Source organism: Gobio gobio (genome assembly GCF_949357685.1).
Source record: "Gobio gobio genome assembly, chromosome: 12".
NCBI classification, from domain to species: domain Eukaryota; kingdom Metazoa; phylum Chordata; class Actinopteri; order Cypriniformes; family Gobionidae; genus Gobio; species Gobio gobio.
In genome coordinates, this window is record NC_137105.1 from 7,590,920 (window position 1) to 7,616,330 (window position 25,411).

General features: G+C 36.8%; 2 protein-coding genes across 6 annotated transcripts; one reads left to right on the forward strand and one right to left on the reverse strand.

Moving 5' to 3' along the window:
• The first annotated feature begins 476 nt into the window (after positions 1 to 476).
• On the forward strand, positions 477 to 8,545 carry eif2b2 (eukaryotic translation initiation factor 2B, subunit 2 beta). Its single transcript, XM_079832060.1, has 8 exons — positions 477 to 788; positions 1,980 to 2,100; positions 3,842 to 3,993; positions 4,079 to 4,242; positions 5,499 to 5,594; positions 5,781 to 5,918; positions 6,001 to 6,067; positions 7,833 to 8,545. The coding sequence occupies exons 1-8, from the start codon at positions 617 to 619 to the stop codon at positions 7,988 to 7,990; spliced, it is 1,068 nt and encodes a 355-aa protein (XP_079688186.1). The 5' UTR covers positions 477 to 616; the 3' UTR covers positions 7,991 to 8,545.
• On the reverse strand, positions 8,140 to 24,601 carry zc3h14 (zinc finger CCCH-type containing 14; the record flags this gene model as incomplete). 5 transcript variants are annotated; one of them, XM_079832058.1, is made up of 17 exons in its annotated part: positions 24,435 to 24,601; positions 23,924 to 23,966; positions 22,698 to 22,812; positions 22,301 to 22,341; positions 22,045 to 22,204; positions 18,465 to 18,780; positions 18,208 to 18,374; positions 18,001 to 18,098; positions 16,303 to 16,431; positions 16,139 to 16,216; positions 15,417 to 15,576; positions 14,541 to 14,740; positions 14,109 to 14,250; positions 10,826 to 10,962; positions 10,650 to 10,732; positions 8,441 to 8,547; positions 8,140 to 8,363 (listed from the first exon to the last, which is right to left on the reverse strand). In XM_079832058.1, exons 1-17 carry the CDS (start codon positions 24,468 to 24,470, stop codon positions 8,360 to 8,362), a joined length of 2,016 nt encoding a protein of 671 aa, XP_079688184.1. In that variant the 5' UTR covers positions 24,471 to 24,601. The 5 variants fall into 5 exon arrangements, with proteins under 5 accessions (XP_079688184.1, XP_079688183.1, XP_079688185.1 ...); XM_079832057.1 differs by having other exon boundaries at positions 18,465 to 18,783; XM_079832059.1 differs by lacking the exon at positions 24,435 to 24,601 and adding an exon at positions 24,161 to 24,372 and having other exon boundaries at positions 18,465 to 18,783.
• Positions 24,602 to 25,411: the final 810 nt, after the last annotated feature.

The window sequence follows — 25,411 nt, forward strand, 5'->3', positions numbered from 1 at the left end:
ACTCTATTAGCTGATTTCGATTCATAGTGTCATACAATTCATGTTTTTATTACAAATGTACATTTGGAAACGTGATAAGATTAACAGTACAATAAGGTTCTTTAGTTAACATGAACTAATAATGAACTGCACTTATAAACCATTTATTTATCTTTGTTAATGTTCATTTAAACATTTACTAATGCATTATTAAAATCCACTGTGAACTAACATGAACAAAGCTGTATTTGTATTAACTAACATTAACAAAGATTAACTAATGCTGAACAGAGGCGTTGTTCATGTTAACTAATGCATTAACAAATGTTAACTAATACAACCTTATTGTAAAGTGTTACCATTATGATTTATTTATTTAGCAAATAATGTTGCTGGATATATAATATATAGGTATTGGTATTTGCATGGGTATTTATATTGTAGTGAGAGTGTTGATGTGGATGGACGGTTGGTGGGGCTGTAACAATCACAGTCCTGATCGCCGATCAACAACAGAAGAAGAAGAAGAAGAAGAGCAGGACTCGCGACCCGGAGGAGGTTTCTGTGGTTCCGTGAGTGTTGAAGCTGTCAGGGGAAACTCGCTCTGAATCAGCGCTTTACTGAGACACAAGTAAAAATGCCCGGCGCTGATAAAGAGACGGACCTGTCCGAGCGCATCGAGTCGTTTCTGTCCGAGCTGAAGCGCTGCGGAAGCGGGGCCGGATCCCTCCGGGGCTCCGCGGAAACTGCCCGAGAAACGAGCGCTTTACTCCGCAGAATCACCGCACAGGCCCGCTGGAACAACGCCGGTGAGTGACAACACCTGTTCACATAGACTATAAAAAAGTTGTTGTTCCAGTTGCTGGTCGTATTTTTTTATTGCCGAGAACGGAACATACTGATAAATAAGCGCACAGCACATAATATCAAGTACAACAATAAAGTAAACAACAGCAAAATCTTGCTCTCCTGTGACATCATTCATTGTGTATTTTGTAGTTTGTCACGGACCCCCAAATATGATCATCCCCCATTATAAAATAAAGTTAATCTATGTATGTTCATGTATAGAGATCCCATATATAGTAGTAGTAGGAATAAAAAACATATATATTATTGTTTATTTAATTATTAATTTATTTCAAAAGTATATTGTTTCTATTTAGTTAAATTGTTTTTACATTAGTTACATTACGTTTTTTCTACTTACTATAGTAATCTACTGTAACTTGTATGTTATTTATTGCTAATTTTCATCATAATCTTTATTCTCTTTAAGTATATTTATTATTATCTTAAAATAGTTTTTTATTTTAATGTAGCTTATTTATTTGAGTTTTTTTTGTTTATTTATTAAAATCGTTTATTGTCTTTATTTTCATCAAATGTTTATTTATTTTAGTAATTTTTTTTGTTTGTATTTATTTTCTTTCTATTTTAAATTGTATTTATTTTAATAGGGAGGGATGCACACATATGCATATTTTGGCTGAGACCGATAACCGATAATTCTTTATATTTGAAAGCCGATAAATCTAAATCCAAATTTTTATATAATTTTGGAGAGCCTGATTACAAAAAAAAGTCTCACCATTAAAAGCCATGTCCCAAGCACACAAGTATAATGCTCTCATAATAATTTGAATATATGACAGACTTGCGCTGTATTTTCCTTTTTCAAGTGATTCCAATCATATTTCACGCAAGTCAAAACCCCTCATGGCGAACACATTTGAAGTGTCTCAGCTGAAGGAAATAATCCATTATTTATTGGCAAAACTTCATTATCGGGCCGATAACGTTAAAAATGAACATATATCATCCCATACCGATATGGAGGCGGATATATCGTGCATCCGTATATTTTCAATCTTATTTCTACATTTTTACATTTACTTTGACATTTTTTTAAATATCCACGGACACCCTAGCACTCTCCGGACCCCAGTTTGAAAAACCCTGGTTTACGTGATTTTAAAGTCTCTGATGTCCTTTTTCAGGTGAGCTGATGGAAATCATACGGAAGGAGGGCAGGCGGATGACCGCAGCGCAGCCGTCCGAGACCACCGTCGGTAACATGGTCCGCAGGGTGCTGAAGATTATTCGAGAAGAATATGCGAGGTGAGACACTCAGGCTGTATCCAAAATAGCCCTTCATTCCCTCTTCCTTTCCACTGATATTCCACCACAGGCCTCCTTCACTTCAATTTCCCTCTGTGTACATATAAAATGTTATCAAAATGATTCCCGTTCACATAGATCCACAAACTAAAAACGCTTTATTATGCATGCTAGACAAGTAATTTGGCGGCCATTTTGTAAAGACAAAACAACGTGCCTGTCCTGAGCACATACGTTTTCAAACACATGCCATCCCCATTCTCACAGATTCACGTTTTTGAAGTTTACATGAAGATGATAACGGTATCGTTTCAAAACTACGGTACTTCAAAACCTATTTCAAAGTTTGCGTTCTAAGCCGCCAAACACTGTTGCCATGCAAATGAACGGCCAGAACACATGACAAGCTTTCTATTTTAGCCCCAAAGTAAATAACTAATGATTTTTTACAACGGAAATGATTCAAAAACGTACTTTAGCTGGACAATGATCTTTTTCTAGTGCTGCTGTACAGCCTCTCTTCCATTCATTTCCTATTATCACTGTAAAGCTGCTTCAATCTGTATTGTAAAAAGCGCTAAATAAATGAAGGCGACTTGACGTGATATATTAAACTTGAAGAAGTGAATGACAAGATTAATTTTAAAGTTGTACAATGTAACATGTTCTTTAAATATCACTCAGACAAACTAACAAACGTGGCCAGCCAATCAAGGGTCAGCATTTTATCAACGTGAATGACAGATGAGAGTTATAATAGAGGTAGCCACTGGATAAGGAAAGCCTTTTGGTCTAATCTTTTTCCATCAATTTGAATGCCTGAATATTTCTTGATTTTCTCTTTCTGAACTATCGTGTATTTTTCTAAGCTGTTTCATCAAATCCTATCACAGTATTAGCGGAGATTACAGACTGTTAACTTTGCAGTCCCAACATAATATTTGGAAAGATAGTCACATGGCAGTTGTCACCTATTTGCTTACATTAGACCCCTATATTAGTAGTCAGGATGGATTTCTCAGCAAACGCCATATTTATATAATTCGTCCGCAAATGTTTATGCATATCTGTAAATAAAGAAAAAGAAGGTCAGTCCAGGACTATACGCAGTTGAAGCCACAGCAACTGATAATAAGGCGATCATCTGTAACAATGAGCACATCTGCGCTCCTCAAACCATGAGATTCATCCGTGCTGAAGCTAAAATATTTTACTAACATATATCTCAATATATTTATTCAAGTAAGTCGCTTTGGATAAACGTGTCTGCTAAATGATTCAATGTAAATGTCAATACTGGCAGAACAGACAGCCAAGAGTGAACAAAACTCTCATTATACATTGCAATAATGTTGAATTATTATTTAATATATAATATTTATTTATAATTTATTTATATGTATTGTAATATAAATATAAAATAATATAAATGATTATAATTATTGACAAAACCAATTATAATGTAGTAATAATAATAAATAATAAACATTGTAATATAATATTATTATTAGGTTGTTTTCTTAATAAACAATGATAATAAATTATGAATATATTTAAATGTTTGTCCCATAATTACCAAAATAATATTCAGGCAATTAGTTGTAGTTTTATGCTTCAACCACTAGAGGGCCAAAATGTACAAGTATCAGCATACAGGTTTATGAACGTGACAGTGAGTACACACCAGAATTTAAATTTGTAGGTGACCCGTGTGAATCCGAGGTCATGTGTCTCTCCTCAGGTCTAGAGGCAGCAGTGAGGAGACGGATCAGCAGGAATCTCTGCACAAGCTGCTGACGTCTGGAGGATCCAGCGAGGACAACTTCAGACAGCACTTCGCTCATCTCAAAGCCAACGTCATTGAGGCCATCAACGAGCTGCTGACAGAGCTGGGTGAGAATCCAGCGTGATCCAGTAGTGTAATGAACTATATGTTCTTGTAAAGACTGTATAATCGATGAACTGTTTGTGTTTTTAGAGGGCACCACAGACAACATCTCCATGCAGGCGCTGGAGCACATCCACTCCAACGAGGTCATCATGACCATCGGCCGCTCCAGAACGGTGGAGGCTTTCCTGAAGGACGCAGCGCGGAAACGCAAGTTCCATGTGATCGTTGCAGAGTGTGCGCCCTTCTGTCAGGTGAGTACTTGCTGGCATTCATTGCATTTTACTAACATATATCTCAATATATTTATTCAAGTAAGTCGCTTTGGATAAACGTGTCTGCTAAATGATTCAATGTAAATGTCAATACTGGCAGAACAGACAGCCAAGAGTGAACAACACTCTCATTATACATTGCAATAATGTTTAATTATTATTTAATATATAATATTTATTTTTAATTAATTTATATGTATTGTAATATAAAAAAAAAATATATAAATTATTATAATTATTGACAAAAACAATTAGAATGTAATAATGATCATTAATAAACATTGTAATATAATATTATTATTATTATTAGGTTTTTTCTTAATACACAATAATAAATTATTAATATATTTAAATGATATATATATATATATATATAGCATTATAATTATTAAATAAAATGTAATATGATTTAATAATTTATAATATTGTAAAATAATATTAAGTATTATAATTATTAACAAAAGTAATAATTAATGTAATAATACATATTAATATAATATATATAATATTTATATAAATAAATAATTATATAAAAATATATTTTATAAATTTTTTATATTATTTATTATTACATTATAATTATTACTTTTTTCAAGAATTATAATCATTTATATTATTTTACTATATAACATGTATTAAATCATATTATATTATTTAATAAACAAAAACACACCCATTTATATATATATATACACATACATACATGAAAATTATTATTTAATAATTTATATAGTAAAATAATATAAATTATTTTAATTACTGAAAAAAGTAATTCTTATAATGAAGAAATAATAATAATAATAATAATATATTTAAATGTTTAAAAAAAAATTATAACATCATATTAATTTAAAAATATTAATAGTAATATCTTATCATTTGGAATAATATATATTATTCCAAAGGATAAGATATTACTATTTAATATTTTTAAATGTTATTATATAACTTAATATGTTATAAAAAAACATTTAAATATATTATTATTATTATTTCTTCATTATAATAATTACTTTTTTCAGTAATTAAAATAATTTATATTATTTTACTATATATATATATATACTATTAGTATTATTTATAAAAAAGTTTTATATGAATGTTTTAACAGGTTATTATGCGCTTAACTTCACATGTATTTTAGCAAGTGTATTTGGTGGTGTTTTTTTTGTCATTTTCAGGTCATTGAAAATAAGTTGACTAAACTCACACATAAACTCCTTTTTGTCCATCAGGGGCATGAAATGGCCACAAGTCTTTCCGAAGAGGAAATCGAGACGACGGTCATCCCAGACGCTGCCATTTTCGCTGTAATGTCAAGGGTCAATAAGGTGAAATAAAAGATTGATGCGTGATGCACCAGTAGAATATTCAAGATATAATAATTATCATCCAGAATCACACAACTAAAAATATGATCAGATGCATTATTATTTTGTTTCATGTTAGTCATACACAGGCTTTAGTTTTTTGATGAATGACTGGAACCTGGTAAATGATGTGATATGTGTGTTCAGGTCATCATCGGCACACAGACGGTTCTGGCTAACGGGGGTCTGCGGGCTCTTAATGGCACACACACACTGGCTCTGGCCGCAAAGCATCACTCGACTCCTCTCATCGTGTGCGCTCCCATGTTCAAGCTCTCACCGCAGGTATCCGACACACACACACACACTGCAGTCAGCAGATAATAGATGCTGGTTTGAGCTTTAACTTGGGTCTTTGTTGTTGTAGTTTCCCAACGAGGAGGACACGTTTCACAAATTTGTATCACCACACGAAGTTCTTCCCTTCACTGAAGGTAATGTCACAACTTTTTATTAAATGATTTACAATTTTACACATTAAATTTAAGGGTAAAGCTGCCAAAACTAAGTAGCCCACCTGGTATTTTTTCATTTGTAAAGAGGCCATTTGATGCTTTTTTTAATGTTGTCCTTTTGCTTAGTGGGAATGTCTTCATGCATTTCTTTGATGGGATAAGCTATCAAATCGTGAAAGGACCAGGTGTATATGCCCTCCGAAACGCATTTGACTGTTTCAGGAGGTGGTTTTTACCTGATCTCTGTCTATAAATTTATCAAATTGATCTTTCAATGGCACATTTGTATAATAAAGAGGAATTGTAGTTAAAAGTCTCTAACTAGTCTAATGAACCAATTTAATAAAATAACACATATGATAAAGACACTTAATATGTAATGTTATTAGATGATTTATTAGTGGCATTTAATAATTACACCAATAAAACATTTGGAATTGTTTGTAAAAGGTGTTTTTAATGCATGTTTTGGCTGCATTTACACTGTTCTGACGTCAGGGGTCACCAGCGTGTGGCGTTTTGAAACAGCAGATTATTTTGCGAAGCAACTGGTTCAAGGTTTCGAAAAACGTTGTTTCTCCCATCACTACATTAAAACATAACCTATTCTAGTACACCAGAAAAACAAAATAATGACCTTTTTAAAATAGCATTATATGGCCTCTTTAAAGGAAAATAGGCTCATTTTCCAACTCCCCTAGAGTTAAAACAGTTGAGTTTTACCGTTTTCGAATCCATTCAGCCGATCTCCGGGTCTGGAGGTAGAACTTTTAGCATCGATCATTGAATCTGATCAGACCGTTAGCACCTCGCTCAAAAAAATGACTAAAGTTTCAGTATTTTTCCTACTTTACCATGGGTGCAGAGGCGCAATGATATTACGCAGCGCCTGAAAATATTCCCCAGCACAGCACGGTTGTTACGTTGGTTATGTTGACATGTTCCTGGTTTATTACGCAGGAATGAGTGGTAGTTCCATATCGGCCTAGAAAATCGCAACTTTTAATTTTCTGTCGGTCTAAGTACACGATGTAACTACAGACGAGTCAAGTTTTAAATAGGAAAAATAAAAACTCTTTGGTCATTTGAGCGAGATGCTAACGGTCTAATCAGATTCAATGATCTATGCTAAACTATGCTACCGCCAGACCCGGAGATCGGCTGAATGGATTAGAAAACGGTAACTCAGCTGTTTAACTCTAGGGGAGTTGGAAAATGAGCCTATATATTTTTTTTTTATATAATTCTTTTAAATGGATAGTTTACCCCAAAATTTACATTTTTGCATAATTTAATCATCCTCAAGTCCGCCTAGGTGTAGATGAATTTCTTCTTTCTAATGAATAAAATCGGAGTTATAAAAGGTGGCCCCAAAAAAGTGGGGGTTAATAAAGGCCTTCAGAAGCGACTCAATATGTTTGTGTAAGAAAAATACATATTTAACATGTTATAAAGTAAAATATCTAGCTTCCGGCGGACCGCCTTCTGTAACCCCCCCGGAGCTGTGTGGATTACTTTTATAATGAATGGATGCACTTTTTTGGGCTGCCATTATAAAGCTTGGATTAGACAGGACATTTTTTTTAATATAACTGATTGTATTCATCAGAAAGTCATATACACATAGGATGGCTTGAGGGTGAGAATTATCACAATTTATACATTTTTGGGTGAACTATTCCTTTAAATGCTGTTTCTATTAAGATGGTGAATAACATGTCTGAAATGAACTTTCTGTTTCCAGGTGAGATCTTATCTAAGGTCAACGCTCACTGTCCGGTCTTCGACTACGTCCCTCCTGAACTCATCACACTGTTCATCTCAAACATCGGGGGAAACGCTCCGTCGTACATCTACCGTTTGATGAGTGAACTTTACCACCCTGAAGATCATGAACTTTAGTCTGGAAAATAAAGAATCTCTGACATCTCTGACTCTGTCGCATGTTTGTGTCACGCTTTGGCATTCAAAACTTCTGAGATGAGAGTGTGTGAATAATATTTAAGCAAGCGATCCACGCCGTTACATGTTTATCAAGTAAAGACAACATTCACGTGTGTGTATTCTTGACATTTAATACACCAAATATATTCTGCAAACAGTTTACATAAAGTTGCATTTTATAAAATTCTTTTATTTTAAAAATTAAATCAAAAAACGTAAAACCGCAAAACAAAAATAACATTCAGAATGATGTCAGAAGAGACAGGAAGCTCTGCATGAACTGTAGAAACACGGCAGCGCAGTCGTGATCACTCGCTTGAGTGTTTCTCAACTGTGGGGAAAGAAACAGAAGTGTTACAGAAGATTGATTGAAACGCTTCACTGCAGTCACCTGGGAGTTTGCTGTACCTGCTTTGTGTTTTGGTCCATTTCAGAGCACTCCTGGGCGGCACTGCCACAGCTGGATGGTAGAAAGTACAATCTGCTCGCTTACACTGCGCCGCAAATCTACACGGCTGCAAAAAAAAGGGTTACATGAGCATATGAACAAATGTTTAGTCAATCTTAATTTGGAATAACAAGCACAAAATAAGTAAACACTCTCAATTTAGATTTTATGTTGACTTGTGTATCAGTTAAAGGTTTGGAATAAAATGTTTTTTTTTGGGGGGGGGAAGACGGTAACGCTTTACAAAAGTTTCATTTGTTAACATGAACTAACAATGAACAATAGTTCTACAGCATTTATTAATCTTAATCTCAATATTAACTAATATATTTTTAAGAACCAAAGTTGCATCTGATAACAGTCAATGCACTGAGAATATGAACATTTTTATTAAAGCTGCAGTCCGTAAGTTTTGCCTCTGTCGCCATCTCTGTTTGAAACCTGCAATTGCAGTTATTTGTGGAATCATCATCTTTACGTGGGTTGTGCCACAGGTGGCTCCTCAGCACGGATGAATCTAATGTTTTGAGGTGTGTGTGTGTGTGTGTGGCTGTCATTCATTCATTCATTCATTCATTCATTGCACCGGTGTCGGAATCACAGATTCTACGTCTTGGAAGTACGACCAAAGTAAGAATTTTCCTCGCAAAATGTCCTCTGAACAAGTAACATGTCTGCCACTTTAGTTCTGACCAACTGAGAAAAAAGCATTACAATAAATCGCCATACCAACGGTGATTAAATCTAACATTCGCTTAGCTCATATCACATCAGACCGTGCAAATTATTATTATTGTTATACTTTGTTCTCAAATTGTTCATGTTAACAACATCAGCATTGTGTGGCTACGTGTATTTAGTGTGTATTAGCGTTACCTGTAGATTTCAATTTCCGTACAGTCTAATCTTTTGGTTTTGACTACGGGTTAATCTCCAGTTGTCACTGAAGATGTCGTTTGGACCTTTCTGGATTAAAATCCGCCATCAAAATTATACTTTAATTATTTCAGCTGCTGTGAGAAAAGCCTATAAAAGATCCGCCACCTGCAGCATCCTCACATGCGATAGCCCACTAGCCGGACTCCTTCTTTATGTATACAGACGTGACGTAATGAAGCAAAGACAAACGACGCCATGATCGACTTTCACACAGAAAGCTACCAGTACCACTCAAATTATAACACATTATTACAAGCTTACCGTTGTGAATGGGGCTAAGGTAAGGAGATAGTTTTGAACACTGACTGGTTATGTACTTGCTCAATTTGATTTTGGATCATTTTTAACCCAAAAAGTTATGGAATGCAGCTTTAACTAACATTAAAGGGGCACTTCAGCGCTGGGAAGATGAATGTGTATTTAAACTGGGTCATTTATGTAGTAGAAATGTGAAATTATTTTTGAATTTGGTGCCTTCTAGACCGAGAAAAGATCATGTGGATCTTTAAAAACTCCCAGAATGCACTTGCTTCGCTGTCCTACGAGGCCACTCCCAAAGCCACGGCTACTGGTTATCACTCGCCCACTCCCTACACCGGCCCCAACGTCGTTTTGATCTTCATAGTTATAAAATCATTTTGTTCAGTTAGAGCATAAACACTACACTTAAAAACTGAACGTGTCTTTTCAATAAAGTGTGAGTGAGCCGAACGAAAGTCACGTCACAGACGCAGCAGGAGTCAGATTTCATTCATCACGAGAGAATAGCTGAGGTAAGGTTTTCCAGAAATAAAATGCATAATTCTCTCGTCCCAGGGGAACATGAGGGGTACCATAATTTGAATATACTACCGGGTTTCTACTGATACAAAGCTTAATGCTAAATCACTGAAGTAACCCTTTAATAAATCCTGTAAAAATATATTGTTCATTGTTAGTTTAATGTCAGTTAATGCATTAATGTTGGTAACACTTTATTGTGAAGTCTCCTCTGCTCACCAAGGCTGCATTTATGACTAAAAGTACAGTAAAACTGAAATATTATTAAATAGTACTATTTTCAGCATCATTACTCAAGTCTTCAGAGTCACATGACCCTTCAGAAATCATTCTAACGTGTAAATGTCTGCATCAGATTTCAGCTTCGAGTTTGTGATTCACTGACTGTTGTTATACTCCACATAATAAACACATATCCCTCAAAGTGAAACAGGCTGCTGTAAAACTCACTTTAGGGTGGTAGAACGGACAGTCCAGCTTTTTACACTCTGGGAAGAAACGGCACACACTGCTGGCTGGAGCTGGAGCTGGAGCTACAGGGTCAGAGGGCACAAGGTCAAACGTCAGTGGCTGGATCAGTGCCATTTTGAAAACATTCCCATGTACTTAATTTTTGTCTTACACACCTGCTCTTGTAGGGTTGCCGTTGACTCTTCGGCTGACGTGTGTGAACGGGCAGTCTGCTTTGGTGCACTTTGCATCGAACTTACAGTTCGGATGAATAAACAGACACTTGTCTGCAAATTTACAGTTGGGAAACAGTCTGCAACAACCAAAGACAGTGTATTTACATAATATGCATTACTACAGTCACAGCAAAATAGCTAGTGGTGAAATATTTTATTTATCCTATAGAAAACAATTAGTTTGAATACTATAAAATCCAGGTGTGTTTTGAAGGCCTCATGGTCTACATGACTGAGAGAAGTCACACAGGAAAGAATGGGATTTTGTTGCTTGCGGTTGGGCATCTGCCCTTTTGGTTCACATGGCCTTCAACATGTTCTCTTGATAAAAATGAGCCCAAAACACTGAATAATCACTTTGTGGGACAAACTAAATATGTTTTGACTAGCTGGCAGTCAGCCACATTTACACAGATAACAGGCTAGCTAACTAATGAATAAACTGTGGCGAAAGTGTTGGGTAGATTCCAGGAAGAGAAAAGGGGGGAGAGCACCTGCAAATGAGATCATTGATTAAAACTATAAAAGTGTGAGCTGCTCGAGTGAGATGGTCAGATGTCCTGCAGGCATCTCGGCTTTGTTGCTTTGTCCAATAAAGTCTTATTTTGACATCTTGAGAACCCTTTACTTTTGCAAGATTGAGAAGACTTTTCTCCATGACACTAGTTGTTCTTAAAGGGATGGTTCACCTAGAAATGAAAATTACCCCATAATTTATTCACCCTCAAGCCATCCTAGGTGTATATGACCTTGTTCTTTCAGATGCAGTGTTTCCCCTACAATGTATTCTGCGCCGCTGGATTTTCAGCGCCACTGCAAAATCTTCACATGATCAGTAATATCACGACATTCACACTTACACACTGTAAAAGAGAGAGATTGACGATGGCCAGAGAACTAAACAAAAATGTAGTCTGCTTACACTTACACAATATCACAGGGCTGTGATATTAATCTTATTTTATTTTCGCTTCCAAGGATTAAAAAAAGAAGATATGAGGTAAAACTATTATAAACTATGCTCAACTTCCTTCCCTTCACAGCGCGCGCGGTCATTTCTCCCCAAACATGCATTTAACGTCAAATTCAGCACAATCCGTGATTGTTGTCAAATGCACTCTACACTTTGGCTAAATTGCAGAACGTGTTTGATTAAATGAAAAGCACAATAATCCGCGCAATAGACGCTGTTTCCAAGTTCAAGGCGTGTGTGTGTGTGTGTGTGTGTGTGTGCGCACGCTGCGAAACGGACCGACTTGCACATGCTTCGCGCGACTAAACCATCAAATAGCCTACACAACAAAATAGCCTATATCTCAAAATGACAGGCTTGGAGGGTATTCACTTAAACACAGTTTAGCTTAAATGGGCGTAAAAGGGAGAATGATATTAGATCTGCGTCTTAAAGGGGCAGCATCTAATAAACTTGGTGACGATTGCCTTTTGTTGTTTGATTCACATTATTGGCTCAAAGAAAAAATTACTTGCAGCTCTTGAATGATATGTGAGTGATGCTCTAAAAAAACAAATTTTTTTTAAAAACTTTTTATTAATCATATATATATATATATATATGATTAATAAAAAGGTAAAAAAAAATCATGTAATATTTCACAAATTAGGCTACTGTTTTTTTCCGGTATTTTTGATTAAATAAATGCAGGCTTAATAAGCATGAGAGTTTTTGCAAAAACATAAAATAGTATCCAAACACTTTTTTTATTTAGGAACTTTCTGCACGTCCCTGCAGGTTATTGAAGTAAAATAGGCTATAAGCTAGTCACCTTTTAAACTAATGAAAAGCTTAATTTGGATTTTAATGTTCAAAATGTCTATTTCGATCCACAAAACTGACCAGAAGTCATGGTTTAAGGGGTTTTTTTTATTCCGGAGGTGCATGCCCCTGGACCCCCCGACGAGCGGCTTGGTAACAACCTCCGGCACGTAACAGCACCGCTGCTGAAAAAAATTCTAGGGGAAACACTGAGATGAATAAAATCGGAGTTATATTAAAAAATGTCCTGGCTAATCCAAGCTTTATAATGGCAGCCCAAAATTTGAAGCCCAAAAAACTGCATCCATCCATTATAAAAGTACTCCACACGGCTCCGGGGGTTAATAAAGGCCTTCTAAAGTGAATCGATGCGTTTGTGTAAGAAAAATATCCATATTTAAAACTTTATAAAGTAAAATATCTAGCTTCCGCCAGACCTTCTGTATTCAACTTACGCAGAAAGTGTAACGCCTCGCAGTTCAAAATGCTTACACTACTACGTCTGACACTATGCGTCGCGCCAGTTATGCTTTCTTTGTAAGTTGAATACAGAAGGCGGTCTGGCGGAAGTTAGATATTTTACTTTATAACTTTTAATTATATACTTTATGTTAAATATGGATATTTTTCTGTGTGGATTACTTTTATAATGGATGGATGCACTTTTTTGGGCTTCAAATTTTGGGCTGCCATTCACTGCCATTATAAAGCTTGGATTAGACAGGACATCATTTTTTTATATAACTCAGATTGTATTCGTCTAAAAGAAGAGTCATATACACCTAGGATGACTTGAGGGTGAGTAAACCATGGGGTAATTTTCATTTTTGGGTGAACCATTTCTTTAAGAAGGCCTGTATATTTAGGATAGTTTAGTCACGTTTCTTGGAGGACGTTCACATATGAGTCTCAGTGCTCATGGCATAAGATGCTGGAATGGTCTTGAAATGTATTGTTTAAGGCAGTAGGTTTGATACAAAAGCTTGTTGAATGCATGCAAAACTTCCTGTAGAAGTTTTTATGTGCTGGTAGTTTAGTGGTTACTGCTCAAGCGAACTGGTCTACGTGACAATATTCCTAGTTTAAATAATTTTTACGGCCAAGGCACATGCAAAATAATGAGGCAGGGCCTGGTTGAGTTGAGTTAGGTGTTTGTTGAAATGGTTATGGTAAGGGTCATGACATTTCCAAATAGTGGAAACGGTTAACCAACCACAACATACTGGTACAGCCGACCAATCAGAGTACATTGTGCGTTTCGGAAGGAGGGGTGTCATAGAGCCCATAAAAATAGAGCGTTACTGACAGACTGGGAATAGAGGAGCTGCAACAATGTAAAATATAAAGGGAAAATGAGTTTAACACTCAAGCATTAAAACCTATTCTAGTAGATCCCCAAAACAAAACTCTCTAAAAGGGCATAATATGGCCTCTTTAATATGTTCTCACTTGCACTGTGTGTTGGGGTGATGGTACAAACAGTCGTCTCCACTCTTGCACGCAGGCCAGAACTTGCAGCGTTCTGGAAGTTTCTGCCGTTTAGCCTGAACCTGCTCTGTGTCCATGTCCTCCACCTCATTCATCTCTCTATCTGCAGGAGAAAGACAGAATGAGGGTGAGCAGGGCACAAATCGGAGAGGAATGTTGACTACAGCTACAATAAAGTCACATGACTACATTACAAGAATGGTCCAGGTTTAGTATAAAAAAATTAAGCTGGCATAATGCCCATTACCACAGAAAAATAACGAGCAATAACGCTAACTTGCGTGTTATATAACATTTTAGAGGTTACATTTAGCAGAAAAAATAACCGTATTGCGATATACACTGTTACTGCGGTACAAGATACAAGACCCCAAAACACAAGTATCGTCTTACCGGCAGCGTTTATAAAGTCAGTGCCAAGTCTGAGGTGGATGGAAGGTTTGGGTCTGTTATTTTCCGGAAGGTCAGAGGTCGCGTTGAACTCGTCTTCAGGCTCCATCTCCTGATCTGTGCGGTTGGCTAACGGACTGGGAACTCCATCTAATGTCACAATGAACTTTGGACTCGAGCCACCAGTGACCTCCGCTTTCTCTCTGTGCGGGAAATGAACCAGATATGAGCAAGTACACTACCGTCATTTTATGAAATTAAATGGATAGTTCACTTTTGTGTTCAACAGAAGAAAGAAACTCATACAGGTTTGAAACAACATGAGGTTGAGTAAATAATGACAATTAAAATTTTTGCGTGAACTTTCCCTTTAATACTTATAAGGAGGAAGGAAGCATTTAACTGATCAAAAGTGACAGTAAATACATTTCTGTTTCAAAAGATTTCCATTTCAAATAAATACTAATGCAAAACTGACTATTCATTAAAGAATACTGAAAAAAATATTATGGTTTCTTTCACATTAACATTAAGCAGCACAACTGTTTTCAACATTAATAATCATAAGTGTTTCCTAAACAGTAAATCATCATATATGAACATGTGACACTGAAGACTGGAGTAATGATGCTGAAAATTCAGCTTTGATCACAGGAATAAATTACAATTTAAAATATATTCTCAAAGAAACCACTTATTTTAAATTGTAATAATATTTAGCAATATTAATGTATTTTTGATCAAACAAAAGCAGCTTTGGTGAGCAGAAGAGACTTTCTTCTACATTAAAATATTACCAACCGCAAACTTTTGAACAATACTATATAGATAAATATCTGGATCTGAATGTTGTTTTTGATTTAAAACTGTCTATCATACCTGGGCTGCACCATTCGGGATGTGGTGGGCGGGTCTTCATTCTGATTGACAGGAGTAAGCCTGCTCCTGACTGGTGGAGTCGGTTCCAGCTCTGGTTTCCTCACGATGAATGAACGTGTGTCCAGGGCCTTGAGTCTCGCCGCCTCCAAGACCTGCAGCTCTGAACCAAAACAACCACAAATCTGAGTTAGTACACTACGGTTCAAAGTTTGGGGGTGGTATGTTTTTTTTTGTTTTTTGGAAAGTCATTCTACGCTGCTTTCCTGCTCAAGAGACATTTCTTATTATCAATGTTGCTGCTTAATATTTTTGTGGAAATCTTGACACTTTTTTCGCCCAGGATTTATTGTTAAATAGTTCAAAAGAACAGCATTTATTTGAAAGTTTTTTTGTAATAATTTAGAAGTCTTTACGGTCACCTTTGAACAATTTAATGCATCCTTGCTGAATAAAAGTAACAAATAAAACAGCTTACTGACCCCAAATTTTTGAATGGTAGTGTATATTCAAATAACTAAATGGCACAAACAAACTGGTTAGTTGTTTTATATGTTGCTCAGATGGTCTCTATGTCTACGTGGGTGGTTTTCCCACTCAAGCTGCATATCACGAACTGGCTACATGAGACTATGGAGCATCACAGAATGTGACTGAATGACATCCATAGTACAATTAAGATGTACTTTGCTATTAAGAGGCCAAAATGAGGTCATATTTCTCACCGTAGTCATTGATCTGCTCTCGGTTGTCCTCCTCTGGAAGCTCCAACTGCAGACGAGATGATATAGCTCTGGATTGAGCTGCAGAACACAGAAGAGAAATAAATGTTTAGTCTGATTTCTAGTTGCTTCTGACAACACTATTTCTTTAAGCAACAGATGCTCACTATTGTGCAGTGTTTCCTGGGGTGTGAGAGCATGCAGGTGCTCCTGGACCAATCGGATTGCAGCCATACTCATCTCGTCACTGGCCGAACGTGTCCGTGGCGCTACAGGGACCGTCTGCCGCTGGGGAACTGGACATGAGAATATAGACCAAAGTTACATTAACTAGAACTACTAAAAACATTTGTGTTAAAGGTGCACTATGTAAAAAATTCTGTAAAATATCCAAAAATCACTAGGCCAGTGTTATATATTTTGTTCAGTTGAGTACTTACAATATCCCAAAAGTTTCCAACTATTTGTAAATCGTGAGAAAATTGCTATTTTAACCAAGAAACCGGGACATGTGAGGGCGTCGCCTGTCGATTGCTTCATATCTGCGTTACCCTCGGTTTCCTCGGTTTTATTTTGCAGAAACGCTTTACTCTCACTGCAGTGTGAACAAGTGTCATAGCAGCCGCCGAGCGAACGCACAGAGTAATGTCATAACATCATTTTCAACACACTCAAATGTGTCTAATATGATAAACAGAGCTGCGTTACCTCATACTCATGACCGGAAAACCAGAAGTGGCGCCGGCGACTGTGTCATAATAAAAGTCCCTCTGCTCGCGAGGCGTGTGTTGAGTTCATCTTATTAACAATCGCTCCAGCGGCCTTGCTCAGCTCCACAACACTCGGCCCTGCTCTATTTCATACTACAGTAACGTTAAGTTAATAATCGCATCGATGAACATGATTTCTGCCCGAGTCCTATCCCGATTCTTTTCTACCAGCTGTGAGGTGAAGACCACATGTCCCAAGATTCTGCGCTCAAACTTGGCGTCATCAAACTACGCCTTTGTTTTGAACAGGCGACCTCTAGCGGACGGGAAAAGTTACATAGTGCAGCTTTAACTGAAATAAAAGCTGAATATTAGAATTTTAAACTTCTCGATTTTGTTTTTGGGCTCTACTAAAATAGGTTTTCATACTTGAGTGTTCAAAAAACGTATTTTCCCCATATTTTACATTGTTGCAGCTCCTCTGTAACGCTATGTTTAGTTCCTGTCTGTATGAAGTCCCTCCTTCGGAAAAGAGCAATGTGCTCTGATTGGTTGGCTGGACCAGTGTGTTGTGATAAGTCAACCGCTTCCAAAGTGTTTGGGAAATGTCACGCCCCTTACCATAACCGCGTTTCAACACACTACTATCTCAACCAGGCCCTGCCCCTTTATTTTGCGCATGCCTTGGGCGGGAAGTATTTAAATGAGGAATATTATGATGTGTTCATTCTCAGAAGAAAACTTCTTTAGACTGACTTTGTGCTTTGCAGACATTTTTCATGATCAAACAGCAACATTACATACTAAAGAAAGATGAAAATTTTAAAAAAGCATAATGGGACCCCTTTAAATTAAATAAAAATGAGAAAAGTTGCCTTGGTAAACAACTGAAATAAGTTATAACACTAAAATTACAAATGGAAACTACATAAACTTTTTTTTAAAATTATTAAACCTAAATAGCAATATAAAAAAATATAAAAAAGCTAATTCAAAATATTAATAAAAAAAGGATAATGTTATATAAATAATAACTGATACAGACGGATCGACTCTCAAATATTTAAATCAATAGTGCATGTTTCAGTTTAATATTTAATAAATCCACTGTTTTAAAACAATTAATATTTGTAATATTAAATGCATATGCATAACCTGTGTATGTAGTAGTCTTGTTGATGGATTCCTGAGCTTCTGAGATTGCTTTGAGGATCAGATTTTTGTTGGCTTGTTTGCCTGGTGGGAGAGAAGGCCTGTAAAATACACACAATTTTGTTATTATCAATCTTGTTAATCACATCTGGAAACATCATTATCATTATTTCAAATATGTTTTTTCTATTATTTCACAAAAGGACGTACTTGCGTTCAGGTTTTGATGGCAGAGACACTTTGCTGGCCATACCGTAGTCCTCCTCGTCTTCATCCTCCTCCTCATCCAGCTCTTCAGCCTCCTGCCCACGGTCATGACCTCTGTGAACCCGAACCACTGAACTGGCCATGGGCGCCTTTCGTTTCCGATATAAATCCTGCCAGCAGAATGACATTCGTTGAGGTGATGAGCTGTAGCATCAGCGCAGGACGGAACTGATGCTTTCAATGGATCGTAATGCACTCACCCTGCTGCTCTCCGCTGAGCTCCTGTAGCCCCGCCCATGGCTGGAACCTGACCTTTCTTGACCTCTCGTGACGTCTGTGGACCTGTAAGCGTCCGCCGTCCGTCGCGAAGACTCCACGGCTGGCCGAGGCCTCTCTGCTGCCGATCGGCTGTATAAAGCCTGTGTGTGACCCGAGGTCAAGCTCTGCTCCAGGGGGTCATAGCCAATGAAGTCATCGTCCAGGTCAGGCTTGATGTCAATCACAGCTTCAGCCGATGCCTCCATCAGCGGTTTGACAGTCGATGTGAGTCTGGAGGGTCTTTCAGAAGCGACTCTCCTACTAGATGACAAACACTGGTGAGTTTGTAATTGGTAATCATGATTAAGTCAAATTAAAAAATGAATACATTGGAAAAAACAATATTTTTCTGCGACATGCGTATATTGCGACATGAAAAGATACAGGAATCATTCTACAGTGAGTTTTTGGGGGGTATGTGTATCAGCATTAAAGAAAATATGAATATATATGTAACACAGGGCTCTATACTCATTCTTCCCACAGGTAGTTCTGGTGCGACTAACTTTCTCAGTTGGTCACACCAACTTACAATTTGATCACACCTTTTTTATATTATAAATATGAATCATAATGAGCGTGCGTGTTGATTAATCGTTCTCATGGTTTATATATGCTGGTTTTGCATTGTTGTAAAGATTGACGTGACTAACAGCTTATATAATCTGAACATTGCTTCGAACAAGCATAAATTTAAAAGAAAGCATTACTAAAATATTAATCACACATAACATTTAACAAAATTATTATTGACATGGGTGTTATTTTATTAAAGTAATATTTCCATGATGACGCGTCATGCCCTTTACGTGACACCGCAGCCACAATAGCGCTGTATGGCAGATGTATCGCTTTTATTTAGTTTCTCCTTTTTTAGTCAAAATATTCACAAACTTGCTGGGTGTCATCAACTACCTGATATTTCGATTCTCAAATACATGCAAGTGTATGTTTTGTTGTTTAAAAATATAATGATCATGTTAGTTGATCTATAATGCGTGATGGGCGTCGGAGTGTTAGTTTGCGCCGCAGTTCGGACAATCGGATCTGTCAGATTTACAACACGTCATTCATCCACTTCTCCTGAAATACATGAAAGTCAGTAGCCGGTAAAGAGGGAGAAGAATAGAGTAAACTATATGGTTATGTGTATCTGATATGAATACATCACTTCGTCAATGGATTGTTTTTGCCGCTTCCATAGACATCACTGTGTATTTTACAAACTATACATGTATTGTTTTGCTAGTAATAAACCTTATGTGATTGAAAACACTGAATAGTTGTCATCAAGCGCTGAGCACGCGCGTCCGTCTCTGGCTCAGTGCCAGCCAAAGCGTGAAAGCATTATGCACTCACACCAATACGAAATTTTAACTCTCACATTATCAAAAAATGGTCTAGAGCCCTGTAACATTTATACTTATATAAACCATCAAGCTTTTATTTTGATGGGTGTAATGGAAATTTTAATGCATGCTTTAAATAATTTTCAGTAACCGATGCCTTATTAAAATAAACTTCAGAGAACATTAAGTTCTACTTAGTTTCGCCGAAACTAAATAACAAGGGCCTAGTTCAGAGAAACTGTAACAGAGGAAACTTCTGCTCAGCAACAGGCAGATACAGAGTGTATTTATATTAAGGAATATGTCATGCTATGTTTGTGTTTTTGATACGTGACTTTTGTGAACCCTCTGTGTGCAAGCTGCAAAAGAAAATGAAGAGGATGTTGAGTGTGGCAGCTTGTGCGCGTGAGGGTGGGAGTATAAAGCTTTCAGACACAGAGGGAAGTTCGCCTTTCTCTCTCTGAAAGCTCGGAGAGATGAAATGCCTTTCTTGCAAGAAATAAACAATTGTTAAACCTTTCAATACTTCTCTGAATCCTAATTACTTTGAAAATAAAATAATTTCCGCGACATGGGTTGCCAGGAAATAAAAACGTGACCTGCCAGTTTCAGAATGATGGCATGTCCGATATCAATTTTATTTTGACATGTCGTGCAGCCCCAAGTCAAATTCACAGTTACCCCTTTTCCACCAAGGCAGTGCTGGTGCTTGTTCGGAGTCAGAGCCTAGTTTCAAATGGGTTCTTTGTGTTTCCACACCCAAAGCACCAGCTCCGAGCCAGGAAAAGTGGTTCTTAAAGTCCCTGTAAAGGCAATTCTGAGATTTGTTTCTAAACACATTATAAATGTTAGAAATGTATTGCTGAAACACATTACAAAGACTGTGAACTATGTAGTACTGAATTAAGAAGTTAGACCGTTAAACAGTTTTTCACCGTTGCTGTGTTCAGGATTTTCTGGGCGGGGCTAAAACGGTGGCTCGATGACGCACTGGAGCCACAGAGCCTGGCTCCTCCCCTAACACGATCATAACTAGAGCACAGTCGCATCAGTTCGATCGCGAGTTACTGTTAGTTACTATAGTCAACAACTTACATAACAGCTTACAAAACAAAAAGGTGGATTAATTTTGTGAACAGCAACCTTGATGTAGAGCTGAGGATCATCACCGACACCTACCTCTGCAGTGACTTTACACCGGATCGTTTTACAAACTTTCACCGGAGACAACTGTGATTCACTGATAATCCGCTGCAGAACCAACTATCCCCCGCCCAGGCCTTCATCCTCCCGTCCGACCGACATCTGGTGCGTCGTGATCATAGACGCTCGTGATCAGTGAGTGTTGTCTTGTGTGCTACTGCCGCTTTCCCGCGAGTGGGCGTGGTTTCGGCGCCGACAGCGGACACACCCCCAGCGTTTGAGAGCAGAGAATGCTGCTCATTTTTTCAGGTTTTTCAGAAGCTATTTTATGTACTTCCCGGATTTTTTTATGATTCAAATTTGGCTGGGTGGTTAATAACACATTTATCTGTGGTGTGAGGAACTCAGAACACATGTTTAGTTTTGACTTTACAGGGACTTTAAGTAGCACTAAAACATTGCAGGGCTAGAAGTAAGAACCGATTCATCAGGCGCTGGGGGCGGGGTCAACAAGACCAACACAAACTTGAGATCCGCCATTTTTAAAATAGCAGCTAATGGAGCTAAACATCTGCCTCTCGTTTGTAATCTCCGTCTATACAAATTACGGCGAACTGCATGAATGCGTTGGATTCGCTGTGTTTTCGTTGTGTTTTGATGCCGATGTAGGATCGTAAAGCCATGTCAATCAATAGTAACGTAACGTTTGTCATTGTTGATGGAAGGCTTGTTCGCAGAGGTGCTGTGCAGAGACCGATCGCTGTATGATAACGAGTCCAACGAGAGCATATGACTCCTTGTGCTTTTGATTCACTCATGCGTTTTTTAATATCATACGTGAATCGGTCTGCGCAGTGCCGATGCATCTGGAACAAGCCTGGTGTGTTTGTGTTTCCAAAAGCAAACGGTTCTTAGAAGGCTCCTTAGTCGAACCAACTATGAACTGGGACTAGCACTGGCTCCGAACTAGCACCCGGTTCATTCTGGTTGAAAAGGGGTAAGTGATTCGCTGATCCACTCATGAGAATACCTGGTGCGGTTCTCGTGGGCGGAGCTTGAGACACGCCCCTCCACCTTATCAGAGCGCGAGCTGGAAACGGCGAGAGCGCGAGGCTCCGCCCCCCTTCTTTTGCTCTCTACTGGGATGCTCGTCTCTGAGTGCACAACAGGTGGACTGATAGATGTGGGCTCTGCAAAAGAAAAACAGTTCAACGTAAAAATATGCACTATGGGATGCAACAAGTCACATTATGTGAGTGTAAACAACGCCCCAAAATGAATCTTACCAACTGCAACTGATCTCAGCTTGTCCAGAACACCATGTAACCTACAACACACACAGAGTTGTTTTAACCTTTGCTTTACTGGGTTTAAGTAGCAAAACGGTTTTCAACATTGATAATAATCATAAATGTTAATTGAGCAGCAAATCATCATATTAGAATGACTTATGAAGGATCATGTGACACTTAAGACTGAAGCAATGATGCTGAAAATTCAGCTTTGATATCACAGGAATAAATTGCATTTTAAAATATATATTTAAATAGAAAAACAATTATTTAAAATTGTAATATTTCACAATATTACTGTATTTGTAATCAAATAAACGTGGTGAGCATAAGAGATACAATTCTTACAGACACCAAACATCACAATCTAGAGAGGGAGACCTTCACCTACCATACGGTGAACTTGATGGTATTATTGCCTAGAAACAAGGACAGATCGTCCGCCATCTGCTGCGGGTTCTTCTTATTGGCCACCATGACCATGATGTAATCCGGAAGCTCCTCATCTGATAGAGACCAACGGTTAAATGTTTAATCCAGTGAACCATCATATTAATGCAGAAACTGATTCATACAGTCATAACACAACATTATTTTTTTTTAGACATGGAAGAATTTACAGCAAATTTAAAGGGATAGTTCACCCCAAAAATACCCAATACTATTTTAACGACGTCTTTACTCTCTCTGGGTCTTGAAAGTGTCCATTAAATCAGGGGTTTTCAAACTGGGGTCCGGGGACCCCAAGAGGGTTCTAAGGGGTCCCCAGAAAATTTCAGAGAATAAAACAACAAATCAAAAATGGATAAAGTCTTCCAAACAGTCTAACGGTTTCTCTCCTTTCTTGCCGTATACATACTTTCCAGAATTGTATTTGTTTGCTTTGTATCTTTCTAGTATACAAATCATTTTTAATAGAAAATGTTCTTCTTCAGGTTTATACATCCAACATTAAGTATAGCCATTTTAAGTTGGGAAATATTTATAATGTCACACTTACTATTTATCTAGTTTAAATGTTTTTTCATGCATAAAAATAGATGGATTTTAGAAAGGGGGTCCCTCATAAAGGTTCATCATATTTGGGGGTCCTTGGTGTCATAAAGTTTGAAAACCCCTGCATTAAATCACTGTCTATGGAGGGATCAGAGAGCTCTCAATTTCATCAAAAATATCTTAGTGTTCTGAAGATGACAAAAATATTAATTTGTATGTGAACTATCACTTTTACCAGGAGTAATTATGATTACAACTTAATTTATTCCTATCGTTTAAATGAAGCTGCTGCTTTCTCAGTTTAATCTGCACTGTTATTTTACTTAATGCTACTCATTTTGCTTGTTCATTTACACTATTGTAATTTGGCATGGCAGATTATCTCTTTGCAATACAAATATAAAGTTTCTGTCATGCCAGTCAAGGTGCAAGAGTGAAAATGTAAGTGTCATTTCGATCTGATTCTCTAGAGAACTTATTTAACTTCCTGTTTTGCAGACAAGATTTTCCTGTTATATTGTTTATTATCTGCAGTAAACACACTACAAATAACTAATGAAAACGAAAACACAGTTGATCCAAAACTAGATCCTGTTGCTCTGGACTGATGTGAGATCTTACCCACATAAGCGCCGAGCTCCTGCAACTTTCCTTTGATCGCGGCCTGAAACACATTTAAGACAATTAATAAATGAAAAGCTGTGTCTGCACTGATACATTAGTAGTAAACAGACACACAATAACTAACAAAATAGCCTTGACAAAGCACTGTGGTGGTGCTTTTGTACAAGTAACGCCATCACATGACAATAACACTTTAAAATATATCCTGGTAAGCTCATACAACATGATATTTACATGTTACTCCTAACGTCCTTCAAATTACACTTCGGTACTTAGTGAAGATATGATATCAAAACACACAACAATAACCCGAACAAACTCTTTACTCCATTATAAAATACAGAAAACATTCCAAACACGTTCAATAAAAGATACACGTTGATAAAAGACAAAAAACGGAGGAATAACGTAAAACCGCGCTTAACAGAAAAAACATACACTGGACCAACTGTTATGGTAAGCTAGCATGCTAAACAGCGCCGAATGCAACGCATTAGAAAGGGTTTACCCTTATTTTCTTGCTAATCTCCGTTCCGATCTCCATATTTATTTGGTGTGTTGCCTTTTCTTAGATTAAGATCTTATTTAAACTAATAGAGCATTGACAAATAAGAAAGAGGAAGAGTTATGCTGTTGCTAGGCCTCGCGTCCGGCTTTTCTATTCATACTGCGCATGCGCAGCCCATTCAGCTCGACATAATAATCTTTTTTTTATTTTATGAAAATAATTTTATTATAATATAAACAAATATATGAGTGTCGGAAAGCTTACATGTGTTTTTGGACACCGTTATTTTGAATCGCCCCCTTTTGATATAACTAAAACTACTGCTAAAATTGGCTTTACATTGCTTAATAATTATTATTACTCTATTATGATTGATTATTATTGTTATATTTAGCGTTTTATGTTTTGTTTTGTTTTATTTTATTATACACTACATGATTAGACCAAATGAGTCATTACACGTCTTATAGAAAATAATGGTAAAAACTTTTTGGAAAGCAACATGGATACAAAGATTAACATGGTACACATGTTTTAAATTAGATTTTTTTTTTTTTTTTTTTTTACAATAATTATCCACCCCGGACACCTTATTAGACAGTGACCCTTAATATAAATTATTATCTACATCATTTTGTTTTATTGCGTATTTTTAATTTCTCCCTAATTTTTTATTTTATTTTCCACTTTAATTTCTGTTTTCTTGTTCAATGTCTATGGTTTTGTATAATGTCATTGTTCTAGTTTAATAATTAATATGAATTATTATTGTAGTCTATCTACATTATTTTGTTTTATTGCGTATTTTTAATTTCTCCCTGTCTTTTGTGTTGTTTTTCACTTTAATTTCAGTTTTCTTGTTCAATGTCTATGGTTTTGTATAATGTCATTGTTATCTGTATTATGTACTAGACTAGTTTAAAAATATAAAATGAAAAACCGAAAAACAGTTTCAAAATCATTGACCGTAACGCTAA